Source organism: Pristiophorus japonicus, chromosome 1 (assembly GCF_044704955.1).
Source record: "Pristiophorus japonicus isolate sPriJap1 chromosome 1, sPriJap1.hap1, whole genome shotgun sequence".
In the NCBI taxonomy this organism is placed as follows: domain Eukaryota; kingdom Metazoa; phylum Chordata; class Chondrichthyes; family Pristiophoridae; genus Pristiophorus; species Pristiophorus japonicus.
The window spans coordinates 126,683,721-126,699,926 of record NC_091977.1 but is presented as its reverse complement, the minus strand read 5'-3'; the positions used below and the strand labels follow the sequence as shown (position 1 = coordinate 126,699,926).

General features: G+C 42.8%; 1 protein-coding gene across 5 annotated transcripts in view; it reads right to left on the bottom strand.

The window, feature by feature from the left end:
* Nucleotides 1–9,498: 9,498 nt before the first annotated feature.
* Nucleotides 9,499–16,206, bottom strand: part of LOC139265690 (E3 ubiquitin-protein ligase MARCHF3) — a 141,781-nt gene continuing 135,073 nt past the window's right edge. For all 5 annotated transcript variants that reach the window (XM_070882956.1, XM_070882940.1, XM_070882949.1 and 2 more), the window contains one exon: nucleotides 9,499–10,443. In XM_070882956.1, coding sequence (XP_070739057.1) covers nucleotides 10,285–10,443 — 159 coding nt within the window. In that variant the 3' untranslated portion in view covers nucleotides 9,499–10,284. The remainder of the gene's footprint in view (nucleotides 10,444–16,206) is intronic.

Here is a 16,206-nt window from a genome sequence, read left to right as displayed (position 1 = left end):
TCATTACATATCTATTTCTGAATTCAAACCTACATCTTCAAACTTAAAGTACCATGATTTGAGGCCTCGCAAAAAAAACTACTTTAACTAAAATATCAACTGCTTTGCCATTTGAAATACCTTCTAATATATGCAGTTCAACTAAACTTGAAGGTGGAGATGGGCCTTTTATTTGATGCCAGCTACAGCCTTGTTTTATGAATCCACTTTGTTCCTAATTTTTAAGATTGTGCTTATATAATGGTGGGCCTTGTATGTGAACTGCAGAGGTGGGATTAGGGCATTTTGCTTTATGCACTTTACAACATTAAAAAATCTAAATTTCAATGCCCAGGGCAAAAATTGTGCTGAGAAGCATTTACCACCAAGAACAGGAAGTTCCTTATTCAAGGAGTGTTCATCAGATTGACCAGTTTCATTGAACCACTTGCCAGAGATTAGCAACAGTTGTATCTGCTGCCTGAAGTACCCTTGGATATAAGGGGAAGCCACATGTGAGGAGAACTATATAGTTCACTAATTTAAGGTGAATTTTCTGAGTAAGATGAATAATGTTGGTGCTGAGGGATGGAAAACTTCTAAATCAGTTGTACAGCCAACTTTCTCCACCTTTTTATTATCTGTAATGTACCTCAACTCCAAAAGTATCTCTTACTGCTCTCTCGGAATATGATGATCAAGTGAGATTGCCCATTTGTACTGAATTAGAGGGGTGTTTTGAGTTGTGGGTGTCTTGAGGACTGGGTTGAGTGACCACTCTTGTTAATGCAGCATCATTACACCATTTATTTTGAACAAAGCTGTTGAACCGCCCCATTACACTTTAGCTGTGGCTATGTGGATGGTGGGGCTTGCTCTTCCTGTTCAGATGCTCTCAGCCAACTACAACTTGAGACAGTCTTGAGTATATTGCAGATCTCTAGAGAAGTCCAAGCAGAACTGTTGTCTGAGTATGCCAAAAGTTTGCTCTGATGTTTCTTGTGACAGCATAGCTCTCATTATAGGCCAGCTCTGTTCCTGGAGATTCTGCCAAAAAAAGGTTGATGAGAGGCCTGCTCCAGACCAAAGTGCAGTTTAGTGGGAACGTTGGTTTACACCCTTGGCAAGCCTGCAATCCACACAGCCTGTTGTTTCACCTGGTCCCTTGGGCAGGAGATGAGTTTGTTCATCCTGGAATAGAAAACATCTGTCACCTCCCCTTAACAGGAGTGGATACCAAACTGGGAGACATCACTGATATACCACAGGTTCCTTTCTGGCTGTAACATGTAATAAGTGTTTTACAGCTAGTAACCTTGGCAGGCACTGCTGTCCATGCCTTGGTTTGGGGCTCCAGTTGGGATTGCAACAGGTGACACAGCTCCCATCAGTTACCCCTGTAATGCTCAGGCACCTTGCACATTGCTTCTCCATCGTGTTGATGGGAGTAGTGCTCATTGAAGACTAGCACTGGGTTGGGCTATATATGTGACAGAAAATTTACAAGAAATTTGTTTATCAAACCTTATTCAACAGCCTGTGAACATTAAAATTAGTGCAAAGTAACACACGTTGCCCATTTCTGCCATTTAATTTCATTGTTTTCCTCATTAACAAAGCAGTTTATTCCATCTGCCATCAGATGGCACTGGAGCAGCTATTAGAAACCCAGCTCAGCTTTAACTCATTGAATGGCGGTGCAGGCTCGAAGGGCCGAATGGCCTACTCCTGCATCTATTTTCTATGTTTAACAGTTGCACATTTGTACCTTGAATTTAGGACTTTCCTCTCCCCAGTTTCTCTGGATTCCAGTATTCTACTTATCAACTTAAAAGCGTTGGGCGAACTCGTGAAAATTAAGTGTCCACTGTAACTTCGATCAGGCCTCAGAAAAGGTCTGAGCTTTATCTCCTTCAGTCACAATGAATTTCGAACTCGACACGATGCTGAGCACTTTTTCTGCTGCCTTCGCCTCCGTGCCCACTTCTTTGGCCAGGAGTCTTCTCCCTGCACAGCTGACCCCTTTGTCCCATTTTCAGAATTCTCGCTCTACCTGGACCCCTCCCTCTGGCCTCATACCATCTAGACCTCTTCATTGCAAACTGCTGCCAGGACATCAGCCATCTCAATTTCTTTACTCCCCCCACTCCAACCTACCTCCCTCTGAACTTGCAGCACGCTGCTCACTGAGAATCCTAGATGGAGGATTGGTTAATGGATAAAAAACAGAAGGGATAAACGGGTCATTGTCCAGTTGGCAGGCTGTAACTAGTAGGCCTCAGCAATTTACAATCTATATTAATGACTTCGATGAAGGAACCGAGTGATGTATATCCAAGTGTGTGGACGATACAAAGCCAAGTGGGAAAGTAAGCTGTGAGGAGGACACAAAGAGCCTGCAAATAAATATAGACAGGTTAAGTGAGCGGGCAATAAAGTAGCAGCTGGAGTAAAATGTAGTTATTCACCTTGGTAGGAAGAATAGAAAAACAATATTTTTTTAAATGGTAAACTATTAAATGTTAGTGTTCAGGGAGATTTTGGTGTCCTCGTACAAGCATGCAGGTATAGCAAGCAATTAGGAAGCCAAATGGCATGATGGCCTTTATTACAAGGGGGTTGGAGTACAGGAGTAAGGAAGACTTGCCATTGAACAGGACTTTGGTCTGTGTATTTAAAGGAGGATATATTTGCCTTAGAGGTGGTGCAACAAAGGGTCCACTAGATTGTACCCTGGATGAGAGGGTTGTCCTATGAGGAGATCTCGAGTAGATTGGACCTGTACTTTCGAAGATTGAGGTGATCTTATTGAAACATACAAGATTGCGAGGAAATGACAGGAGATGCTGAGAGATTATTGCTCCTGGCTGGAGTCTAGAATTAGCGGGCATAGTCTCAGGCATAAGGAATAAACCTTTTAAGACTGAGATGAAGAGGAATTTCTTCACCCGAGGAGCTGTGAATCTTTGGAATTCTTTACCCAAAAGGGCTGTGGATGCTCAATCGTTACATCTTTTCAAGGCCGAGATAGATTTTTAGACACTAGGGAAATTAAAGGATATGGGGAAGGAAAGTGCAAGGACAGCCCTGATCTTAATGAATGGCGGAGCAGGCCGGAGGAGCCATATGACCTACTCCAGCTTCTAATTCTTATGTCCCAACATGCGAGGAGCTCATGGACTTCTTTGTCACTAAGATTAAGACCATCCAATCAGTTACCTCTGCTGCTTTCCCCCTTTCGCCTAGCCCACCAAGCCAAACTTCCTCCAAGGTACCCCCAAGTCCTGAACTCTCACCTTTCCCTAATTTCTCACTCATCAACCCTCATGTCCTCTTTGAGCTCATCTTGTCCACGAGACCGACTGCCTGTCCCCTTGCCCCTATTCCCAATCAACTGCTGACTACCAAACTTCAACTCCTGGCTCTCAATCTACTGTCATCACCCTCTCCTTCAAATCTGCTGTTGTTACCCCGATCTTCAAAACACCAATCATTGACCCCCTTCATCCTTGCAAACTACCGCCCCATCTCCAACCTACCTTTCCTCTCAAATCCTTGAAAGTGTTGTCGCCTCCCAACTTCGTGCCCATCTTTCCTGCCTCTCCATGTTTGAATCCGTCCAATCTGGTTTCCACACCCATCACTCTACCAAAACAGCACTTATCAAAGACACCAATGACATCCCACATGACTGGCAAACCATCATCCTTCTCAACCTTTGATTTGGTTGATGACACCATCTTCCTCCGCTTCTCCACCGTCATTCAGCTGGAAGGGACTGCACTCGCATATCCAGGAGGGGGGCAGGGATAGAACATAAGAAATAGCAGTATAGGCCATATGGCCCCTCGAGCCTGCTCCGCCATTTAATACGATCATGGTTGATCCGATCATGGACTCGGGTCCACTTCCCTGCCCGCTCTCCATAACCCCTTATTGTTTAAGTAAATTTAAGACCGAAATAGACTTTCTTAATGTCCCAGCTTCCACAGATCCACAAACCTCAGAAGAAATTTCTCCTCATCTCAGTTTTAAATGGGTGGCCCCTTATTGTAAGATCATGCCCTCTAGTTCTAGACTCCCTCAAGTGGAAACATCCTCTCTGCATCCACCCCGTCAAGCCCCCTCATAATCTTACACGTTTTGATAAGATCACCTCTCATTCTTCTGAATTCCAATGAGTAGAGACCCAACCTACTCAACCTTTCCTCATAAGTCCACCCCTCATCTCTGGGATCAACCTAGTGAACCTTCTCTGAACTGCCTCCAAAGCAAGTATATCCTTTTGTAAATATGGAAACCAAAACTGCATGCAGTATTCCAGGTGTGGCCTCACCAATACCTTATATAGCTGTAGCAAGACTTCCATGTTTTTATACTCCACCCCCTTTGCAATAAAGGCCAAGATTCCATTGGCCTTCCTGATCACTTGCTGTACTTGCATACTAACCTTTTGTGTTTCATGCACAACTAGCCCCAGGTCCTGCTGTAATGCAGCACTTTACAATTTTTCTCCATTTAAATAATAACTTGCTCTTTGATTTTTTTCTGCTAAAGTGCATGATCTCACACTTTCCAACATTATACTCTATCTGCCAAATTTTTGCCCACTCACTTAGCCTGTCTATGTCCTTTTTGTGTCCTCACACTCGGTCCCTTCCTCCAAGTTGTTAATATAGATCCTTGGAGAACACCAGAGGTAATGGTGCCGGGGCAGGAAGAAAAGCCATTGCAGATAATTCCCTGGCTATGACTGAATAGATAAGAATGGAAGCAGGCAGTCCCAACCAGCTGGATGACAGAGGAGAGGCTTTGGAAGAGGAACAACATGCTAAGTTTTTGAAATATACTTACCTGTGAGGTTGTGGATTGCAAGAGCCTCGTTTGCATGACTGGGTATTCTGGAGGCAAATACTGAAAGGATCACTGAATATTGATCCACCGGCAGATTCCAAAGTGGGAGTGATGGGTATCTAGTGATAATCCATAGTTTATGCCCCTTGGTTACCAAATTACCAACACTCTATCCCTACTTACCCACTCATAATTTTGAAAACCTCCAAGATGCCCCCCCTTAACTTTTTCTCAATGGAAAAAGCCCTAATTTTTCAAAACTTGTTGCATAATTATAACTCTCATTCTTGATATTCTAGTGAATCTTCAGCATCCCTTTTCATAGTTCCAATCATCTTCCTTTACTGGAATGTTCAGAACTGCCCACTACTCCAACTGCAGCCATGTCTTGACAAGGGAATGTTCCTCACCATCATAACTCCGGTCCTTCTGAAGTAGCGTTCCCACATCTAGGAACAACTTCTACCTTCCCAGCTTGCTTCTTTTAACAATTTGTCCCAACTATTGATTCATATTGGTATCTGGTATCCTGATGTAGTTACAGTTAAAGTTACCATTCATGAAAAAAGGGTGTAGGGTGCTTTGGTCTTTATTCATTGATGACAAAGTCCCAATTTTAGTTAGTTTATAGGATAAGTTTAAACCAAACTTAATTCACTTATTTCTCCAAATCTTGTTTAGAATCTGAAAGAAAGAAACTGAATCATGTCTGGCAAGTGAGACTAAAATTCTTGACGTTGAAACCAAGACTATTATCCAATTCCAAGGCATCAACATTGCACAACCTCGACAGATATTGATCAGGAGGAAGATAGCAAAATTAACTAGTCAGACGCTAACATTCTGATTAATAGAAAGAGGTAAAAAAACAGTAATGCCATTTTAAATGCCCTTTGGGTTCTCCAGCTGAGCAGTTAGCTTTCTGCCTAGAGTTGAAAGACAAGGTGCTGGACCTCGAGTGGGAAAATTGGTGGTCTAAAGTAAACATGGATCTGCTGGGGGGGGGGGGGGGGGGTGGGTAGGGGGAGGAAAGAGATGGCAACATGAAAAATGTAACCTTTTGAATTGCATTTTGTGTTGATAAATAACTTGCTAAATATTTTAAGCTATCCAAAAAGAAAACATGGAGAAAGGAAAGGATATACTTTTCTGTTGCCTCATATACAATGAGGTACAGCAGCAGAAATAGCATTAAGGAAGGGGTTAGCTGTAGTGGGCTGTCCAAAATAGCCATTAACATTTATTTGCAAAATGCACAAAGCACACATGATCCTTCTACACTAGGTGAGTTGAAGAGGGATTAAGGAGAAAAATGTTCATTCTCTCTCTCTCTCTTCCTCCCTCCTTCCCCCCCCACCCAAAAAAAAACAGGTCAAAACCTAGGGACTCTATTTAAAACTCCAGAAATTAAAACCCATGGGATTAAAAGGAGTGGCAGTGTGGATATGAAATTAACGAAGTATATTACGACTATAAACTAATGGTACAATTTTAAAGACGCTGCAAGAACAAAGATCTGGGGGTTTATGTACACAAATCTTTGAAATTGGCAGGACAAGTTGCGAAAGCTGTTCAAAAAGTATAGGGGATCCTTGGCTTTATTAATAGAGGAAGAGAGTACAAAAGCAAGGAAGTTATGCTAAACCTTTGTAAAATGCTGGTTAGCCCCCAGCTGGACAATTGTGTTAAATTCTGGGCACCACACTTTAGGAAGATTGTCAAGCCCTTAGAGAGGATACAGAAGAGATGTACCATAGTAGAATGGTAAAGGATGAGGGAATTCAGTTATGTGGAGAAGCTGGGGTTGTTCTCCTCAAGGCAGAGAAGGTTAAGAGGAGATTTGATGTGTTCAAAATAATGAATGGATTTGATAGAGTAAACAAGGAGAAACGATTTCAGTGGCAAAAGGGCCGATAACCAGAGAACACAGATTGGCAAAAGAACCAGAGGTGACATGAAGGGAAAAAAATTCTGCAGCGAGTTGTTGCCATTTGGAAAGCACTGCCTGAAAGGGTGGTGGAAGCAGATTCAATAGTAACTTTCAAAAGAGGATTTAATAAATACTTGGAGCAGGGGAGTTTTTCTTTTATTCATTCATGGGAATTGAGCATCACTGGCAATTATTTCCCATACCTAATTGCTCCCGAGAAGGTGGTGGTGTCAGTCTGATGAAGGTACTTGCACAGTGCAGTTAGGGAGGGAGTTCCAGGATTTTGACCCAGCGACGATTGAAGGAATGGCGATATAATTCCAAGTCAGGATGGTGTGTGACTTGGAGGTAGTGGTGTTCCCATGTGACTGCCGCCCTTGTCCTTCTAAGTGATAGAGATCGCGGGTTCGGGAGGTGCTGTCGGAGAAGCCTTGGTGAGTTTCTGCGTTGCATCTTGTAGATGGTACACACTGCAGTGATGGTGGGTCGGTAGTGAATGTTGAAGGTGCTGGAAGCGGGCTGCTTTGTCCTGCATGGTGTCAAGCTTCTTGAGTGTTGCTTGGATGAGTGCAGCTCCAACAAGTGGAGAGTATTCCATCACACTCCTGACTTGTGCCTTGTAGATGGTGAACAGGCTTTGGGGTGTCAGGTGAGTCACTTGCCACAGAATACCCAGCCTCTGACCTGCTCTTGTAGCCACAGTATTTCTATGGCTGGTCCAATTAAGTTTGTGATCAATGGTGACCCCTCAAGATGTTGATGGTGGGGGATTCAGCAATGGTAATGCCGTTGAATGTCAAAGCTGGTGGTTAGACTCTCTCTTGTTGATGGTCATTGCCTGGCACTTGTGTGGCACAAATGTTATTTGCCACTTATCAGCCCAAACCTGAATGTCATCCAGGTCTTGCTGCATGTGGGCACAGACTGCTTCATTATCTGAAGAGTTTTCAATGGAACTGAACACTGCAATCAGAAGCGAACATCCCTACTTCTGACTTTATGAGGGAGAGATGGTCATTGATGAAGCAGCTTAGGATGGTTGTGCCCAGGACACTGTCCTGCGAACTCCTGCAGCGATGTCCTGGGGCAGAGATGATTGGCCTCCAACAACCACAACCATCTTCCTTTGTGCTTGGTATGACTCCAGCCAGTGGAGAGTTTTCCCCAATTCCCATTGAATGGGATTAATTGGATAGCTCTACCAAAGAGCCAGCACAGGAACAATGGGCCAAATAGCCTCCTTCCGTGCTGTATCATTCTATGATTCTAGCCACTGTATGGTTAATAGTTGCACATAACCACTCAAAAGGAGAACCAACTTAGTTTGTGTCCTGTCAATAACTAGAATAAGGATCAACAATACATAATTAATGCAAGATGTAATTTTTGTACTTCAAATTTTATTCAATAATTATTGTTCCTGGTTAATGCAAAAAAAAAAATGTAAATAAATTACAGGTGTAAAAGTGAACAGCAAGGAAGAGAATACACATATATTGTGCACAAAACTAAATTTTACTGAGTAGCAAATTCATTCAGGTTATGATAAATTCCCAGAATGTATGACTAATGAAGCCATGACTGCAGGCTTGATCCACATTCTTGGAATATATTAGCATCAATTGCCAAAAAAAAGCTATTCCCCTTCCCTCAAATACTCCACCATAGCATGTTAAAATAAAAGCTATTTTGAAACATTCATTAATATTTTTTAAAAATCATATTACTCACACTAGATACTTGAAATGTATACAGGATTTAACAAAATGGCACAAATGGATGGCATCTCTCTTTACATTAAATTTCTACCTCCAGGAAAGTACGAGTGTTAAGAGTTAACCATTTGTGTTTAGAATTAAACAATATCCCCTTTCCTCTATTGCCATTATCCCTTATGTTTTGCATATTTACGATACTTATCATGCCAAATGTTCAAGTTATTTAAGATTTTGTGACGCATGGACATTTCTAAATGGATTATCCAAATTATCTTTAATTTAAAATCAATGCATCCTACTAAAATATTACCTGCTTTGAATACTTGAAGAGTAATGTTTTCTTCACCTTGTTATTTTGGCAGAGTGAAACATTTATCGAGCATCAGAAGTCACACAATTTTGGAAATTAAAACATCTGAAAAAATGTCAAAGAATTAAAAATACTAAATTGTGAATTTTGCCTTCAGTTATGAGAAATTCCACTGCATTCAGTTCAAGCTAACTTGCCCTCGTGAAATGGTATAGATCTACCAAAACAAAAATAAATGAATACCTTCTTGATCACTATGCTAGCAATACATAGATATGGCATTATATATTTGACTTAATAGCATAACAGAGCAACCTATAGTACTGCGTGCTAACCCCTACACATTCAGGTTTAATTTCTGCTAGTAGAACAAATATTCCATTACACTTTTATATTTCAACATCATAATTACGCACACAAGATAGGATCCAACAATTTTCAGATGTGTTAATCAACAATTTTGCACATAATGTAATTAGGAACACAAACCTATTCTGGGACTACAACACCAGTATATTGATATAAAGAAACATTTCCAATACAAAATAAAATTAATTTTTTAAAAAATATACAAGTGTATTACATCCAAAGTTACTTTGTGTAGTCAGGCTAGAGAAAGATAAAACTGATGTACATAACTCAGTATTTTGCCACAAACATAAGACTGCTTAGAATAATCAATGTAATTAAAAATATAGATTAAGTAGTCAAAGTTTAATTTTTTTTTTATTGTCAATGCAGTCCCATATTGCATTCTGATGGAATGGATTAAAGACATTATTTCAAAATAGCTCTCTACTGCATAGCTGTATCATGATCAACAGGTCATTAAATTGCTATTGAGATCATCATACTTATACAATTGTGAAAATATTAAACTTTAGGATAATATAAACCAAAAAGTATTTTCACATTTAAAAACAAAATTGCACCCCTCCCTATGACAAATCAGGTGATAACCAATTATAGTTAACAACATTCTAACTGAGTTCTGGAAACTAAAACACAATTTTTGGAATCTGATAAAGCTTTTATGCAGAAGATGAAAAATGACCCATCATACCCATCTCCTAGAACATTACATAAAATCCACATTATCAAGTACATTACCCAATTATTCAGGGGGAAAGAGAGAATCCATCAAGGCAATATCAGTCACATCAAGTACATTACCTGAAATTAGAATGAAACTAAATACCTGTACAGCGAGACAACATTATCGATTGTATTAGTATAAAGAGCCATATTGTCACTGTCTAGTTGACATTTACTACCAATACACTTTTGGTGGAAAACACTACAATACTAATTGTAGTAATGAAGATTACACAATTTTATGAAAAACTGGCAACATAACCAAATCATCCAAAACTCATTACGCACTGCATTGTGTAACTAGGCTAACTTCTGAAGAAAGCTAACATACTAAATTAATTCTCTTTGGCTAAAGCTCATAGAATTTTCAATGCAGAATCCGATGAGATTGGCAGAAGTCACACTATTGTCTCTTTTGAATTCCTTTTCATTGGATGTAGACCAAGAAGCAATTCTTGAGTAGATGACGCAGCTGAAGACTTTGGGATAAGCAATATTACTCTTTGATTGGTCCGACGCCACTCGTTGTACAATCGACAGTGATAACGGAATGAAACCTAAAGGATTAAAAAAAAATCAGCACAAGTAAATTTCCATCATATTGCCACAAATAATAGCTGTGAAAGCCAAACCCCAAACAGCACACTACCCAGAAGCAACATATAAACCACTCTAGACAATATGAATAGCATCACTCCCTAGTCTATTTCTTAAGAAAATAGTTTGTATAAACCAACTTGCTGCCACTAAATGCCATCAAGAGCATACAGTACAACATTTTCAAAAATGCAAATACATCTAAGAGAACTTCACCACCACCAATTAGGAAAAGGTGTGAACATGCAGATAAATGCAAGTAGAGACTACCTTTGTCAAATCAGAATGCGATTGCTTTCTGATTGATGTCAAACTAATGGGCCTGTTAACTCATCATCATTGGCAGTCCCTCAAAACGAGGATGACTTGCTTCTACGCCGAAAACGGATGAGTTCACAGGTGTTTCAATGATATTCTGGACCCAAACTATATTCTGAAGGGTAGAAGACGCCTGTGCGTGGAATGTTTAACGTGTGGTGGCCATTGCGGCCCAGCCATTACACGGGCTTGACAGAGCTAGGTCTTGGTCCAGTGGCAAGGATTAACCAAGATAACTGGAGATCAGCTCTGCTGCACGGACCTAGTGCGCACACATATCGCAGTGTGGGTTGGCCCATGGCTCTCCTGGGCCTCGATCTCATCCCTCTACGAACTCTTGCCGCTCCTTCGCCCCGATCTTGCAGCTCCTGCCCGCACTGCAATCAGCCGTCGCCCTCCTTTGGCAGCACGCGCTGCTTCCTAAAGTGGCATGCCGCCCGCCGCACGCTGCTCCCTCTAATGGCCCCGGCCTGCTGATGGTCTTGCACAAGGTAGCAGTCAATACAGTTTTATTGAGCTAATATTGATTGCAAGCACTCAACAGCTTGCAAACAGAACTGCTGCAATTAGAGGATATCATGGTCTATAGAAGTGCCTATGGTCAGTACAACTTTACAGAATTTTAACCATTTTATACATTTTGGACAACAAAAATAGTTTATTAATGAAGAAAGACTGGATTGACTAGGCTTATATTCACTGGAATTTAGAAGAATGAGAGGGGACCTCATAGAAACATAAAATTCTGACAGGATTGGACAGGTTAGATGCAGGAAGAATAGTCCCGATGTTGGGGAAGTCCAGAACCAGGGGTCACAGTCTAAGGATAAGGGGTAAGCCATTTCGGACCGACATGAGGAGAAACTTCTTCTCAGAGAATACTGAAGCTATGGAATTCTCTTCCACAGAAAGTTGTTGAGGCCAGTTCATTCTACAGGTGAAAGGAAACAGGGATTGTAGACGGAGGAACAACAGCAGCTGAACCAGCCCAGGATTGTGAGAGCATCAAACAGAGAGAACTCTTCCGATTCACAGAGCTTCCATAGATCGACAGGGGCAAGAGTAAAGGGGTTTGATTTAAGAGGTGACTCTAGTCTGAGGCACAGCCCAGCGGAGGTTGCAGCGGAGCAGAGGGGGAGCAGCGAGGCCCATAAAAGGGGCGCACAAGAGATTAGTGTGCAAAATTACGGCACATGGTATTGGGGGTGATGTATTGACGTGGATAGAGAACTGGTTGGCAGACAGGAAGCAAAGAGTAGGAATAATGGAGTACTTTTCAGAATGGCAGGCAGTGACTAGTGGGGTGCCACAGGGTTCAGTGCTGGGACCACAGCTATTTACAATATACATTAATGATTTAGACGGAGGAATTGAATGTAATATCTCAAAGTTTTCAGATGGCACTAAGCTGGGCGGCAGTGCGAGCTGCGAGGAGGATGCTAGGAGGCTGCAGGGGAACTTGGACAGGATAGATGAATGGACAAATGCATGGCAGATGCAGTATAATGTGGATAAGTGTGAGGTTATCCACTTTGGTGGCAAAAACAGGAAGGCAGATTATCTGAATGGTGACAGATTAGTAAAAGGGGAGGTGCAACGAGACCTGGGTGTCATGATACATCAGTCACTGAAGGTAGGCATGCAGGTGCAGCAGGCAGAAAAGAATGCAAATGGCATGCTGGCCTTCATAGCGAGGGGATTGGAGTATAGGAGCAGGGAGGTCTTACTACAGTTGTATAGGGCCTTGGTAAGACCACACCTTGAATATTGTGTACAGTTTTGGTCTCCTAACTTAAGGACATTCTTGCTATTGAGGGAGTGCAGCGAAGGTTCACCAGACTGATTCCCGGGATGGCAGGACTGACATATGAAGAAAGACTGGGTCGATTAGGCTTATATTCACTGGAATTTAGGGGATCTCATAGAAACATATAAAATTCTGACAGGATTGGACAGGCTAGATGCAGGAAGAATGGTCCCGATGTTGGGGAAGTCCAGAACCAGGGGACATAGTCTTAGGATAAGGGGTAAGTGATTTAGGACCGAGATGAGGAGAATCTTCTTCACTCAGAATTGTGAACCTGTGGAATTCTCTACCACAGAAAGTTGTTGAGGTCAGTTCCTTAGATATATTCAAAAGGTCGTTAGATGTGGCCCTTGCGGCTAAAGGGATTAAGGGGTATGGAGAGAAAGCAGGAATGGGGTACTGAAGTTGCATGATCAACCATGATTATATTGAATGGTGACACAGGCTCGAAGAGTAGAATGGCCTACTTCTGCACCTATTTTCTATGTTTCTCGGTTTCTAAAAGTGATTTTTGGGTGTGTAGAGCTGTGCAAAGCCTTCTGACTGATTTTTTGTGCCTGAAGGAGTGCTGTTAGCAGTACCGTGGAAGAAATCAGCTGCTGGAATCTGAGTGCTGTTTGTTGCTGCTAAACTTCCAGAATAAGTGCTGCATAGGTACATGAAAAATAAGGACTGTGTGTTTTGAAAAATCAGTGTCAATTCAATACAGCAATGGAACAATGTCCACCAAGAACAAAGAATTTCTTGCATGAGGAAGTGGAGACACTAGTTATGTGATTGAGCAGAGATGACAGGAGCTGGATACCAGCAGCAGAGGTCACACAAAAGTGCCAGCCAAAGAAATAAAGAAACGTTGGAACCAAGTTGCAGAAGATTACTGCGCAGTGGTGCATACCAGGAGATCTGGAAGCCAGTATAAAAAGAAATGGCACGACCTTAGTCAAGTAGCTAGTGTCAGTAATATTTTCATTTTACAATTGAATCTCAATTGTAAATGTGACCATCTGTATATGTCCCACCCTGCAGAAAAACGCACTCTTAAAAAGTTATATTTTAATCTTTGCAGAAGAAATTGGCCCACAACAAAAGGGAAAGTCGTCGAACAGGAAGAGGCATGCCCAATCTGCATCCACTGACACCCTTGGAACAGAGGGTAGCTGCTATGATGAGTCGTACATGGAGAAAAGCAATCAGTACAGCACAAGCTGGGCCCACATTCGAGGGAGAGGGCAAGTCCTGAAAATGCATCGTGGCCCTTCAAATCAACCTGCTGCCTGGCCTGCTATGTGAGAGAGTACTCATGTCACCCATCCTGCCCTCTCCTGTGCTGCTAACCATTTGACTGTTCTGTTATATTTTGCAGATGATGATGCCAGTCCTGAAGATACAGAAGAACCAGATGCGGACGATCCAGACCAAGGGTGGGTGCGCAGGGGTTGACTGAAATTAATATGTATCAGCCCACATCAACGGACATCAGTGTTTCAAACACTTGCTTAGGTTCTGGTTCGACGTTGCAGGTCCCAGTGGCGGTGGTGGTGGTGTAATGCAGCATTTTACACCCAGTGCCCCACCGTCCCAGCCTGCGCCTCCCACTAGAGTGGTGCCGCATGCAAAACCCAGGGCCCTACCGTCCCAGCCTGTGCCTCCCACTGGAGTATTACTGCCTGCAAGACCCAGGGCCCTACCGTCCCAGGCTGCACCTCCCACTGGTGTGGTGCCGCGAGGCAGACCTAGGCAGAGGAGATGGAGAATCGAAACACGCTCTCCTGAGATGCAGTGTGCAACAGATGTGGCTCAGGTTGTGGCATTGGGTGTGGAGAGCAATGACCTTACCCGATCACTCGCAGGCAGCGTCAGTGCAGGGGGTGAAGAGGTAATAGTACTAACGGGAGAAATAGCAGTAATGACACGGGAAATGAGGGACAGAATGTCAGAGGGAGTTCAAGTGATGGCACAGGCCATCAGGGAGGTCATGCAAGTGACGGCACAGGCCATCAGGGAGTGCCTGGGTGAGGTAGCTACTGCAAGAATGGCACACAGCCCAGCCAATCAAATTACACCAAGAAGTGAACATTCATCAAGATGTGGATGAGAGATGGTTGCAGCCTTTCTTTGCTGCTTTTGTTCTTGTTCTTGATGTAACTGTGGTAACTTTTTTCAAATTGAAATTGTTTTGTAAGTTTTGTAACTTTACAAGTTTATAAGTGATCTTAGAGTCATACTATAGTAAAGTTTGATACAAATATTTTATTACACTAACGTGCAGTTCAGTGAATTTTTCAATAAAATATTTTTACATTAAAACTGAATCATGTTCCATTAGCACAAAACAACATGGGAACAACTCCAAAAAATAAACATGTCCATGAGGAACAGTTGTTGCTGAGCCCTCAGGCATCAATAATTGAAGCTTTCACGGATGAACTGCTGGCGCAGGGCTCGAGTAATCGTTAAAGGAGCACGATAGACCGCCCTCCTGCATCAGGCAATTGCATGCTTTCCTGATCGTCGTCATCATCCTCATCCTGCTCTTCCAAATTACTATCAGGCACTCTCCCCTCATATGGGTCTCCACTACCAGCTCCTGCTGCCTCATGATGGCTACGTTATGCAACATGCAGCACACAACAGTGAACTGACCAACAATCTCGGGGAGTATTGCAAATGGCCTCTGGAATGGTCCAGGCATCAGAAACGCTGTTTCAAGATGCCAATGGTCCTCTCAATGATGCCGTGCGTCGCAATGTGCGACATGTTGTATTGATGGTCAGCTTCCGTCCATGTTACACGTAGGGGCGTCATGAGCCAGGTGGCGAGGCCGTACCCTTTGTCTCCTAGTAGCCAGCTCTGCACTTCTGGCTACTGCTGAAACATGCCAGATATAACGCTGTCGCATAGGATGAACGCATCACGAGTGCTGCCAGGGTTTCTTGCATCGACTGACATGATGCACTGCTTGTCGTCACACGAGCTGGACATTAATGAAGTGGAAACCTTTTCTATTCTTGAACTGCTCGGCATCCTCCACAGCTGCTCGCTAGGCGACGTGGGTACAATCAATGTAGCCCTGTACCTTTCGGAAGCCAGCAATCTTTGATAACCCCACAGCCCTGTCATGCATTGCTTGGCCGGTCATTGGGAACTTAATGAAGTCATTCCTCCGTGCACAGTGCAGCCGTGACTTGGTGAACGCGAGCATTTATTGCACGTTGAGAGATGGCGCACACATCTCCAGTTGTAGCTTGAAACAATCCCGAGGCATGGAACAAAAGTGCAGCTGTAACCTTCACTTCAACAGACAAGGCAGTCAGCGTTCTGCTTCTCGGCTATAAATCTGCTCTCAGCATATCACAGATCTCTTCAACTTCTCTGCGGAAAAGCAGCCTTTTGACACAATCAGCCTCGCTCATGTCCAGGTGCCTGACTCGATATTGCCGACATGGGTAAGGCCTCCTGCCCATCAGCTTATGGGCTATGACGTTCCTGGTGCAGTGAGCTCTAATCAATTCTCTCCTATGCAGCGAATTGATTGAGAACCATTGCATAATCCGTGGCATTGATAATGCCACACCCATACTTGAAGTAAAAATTAAAC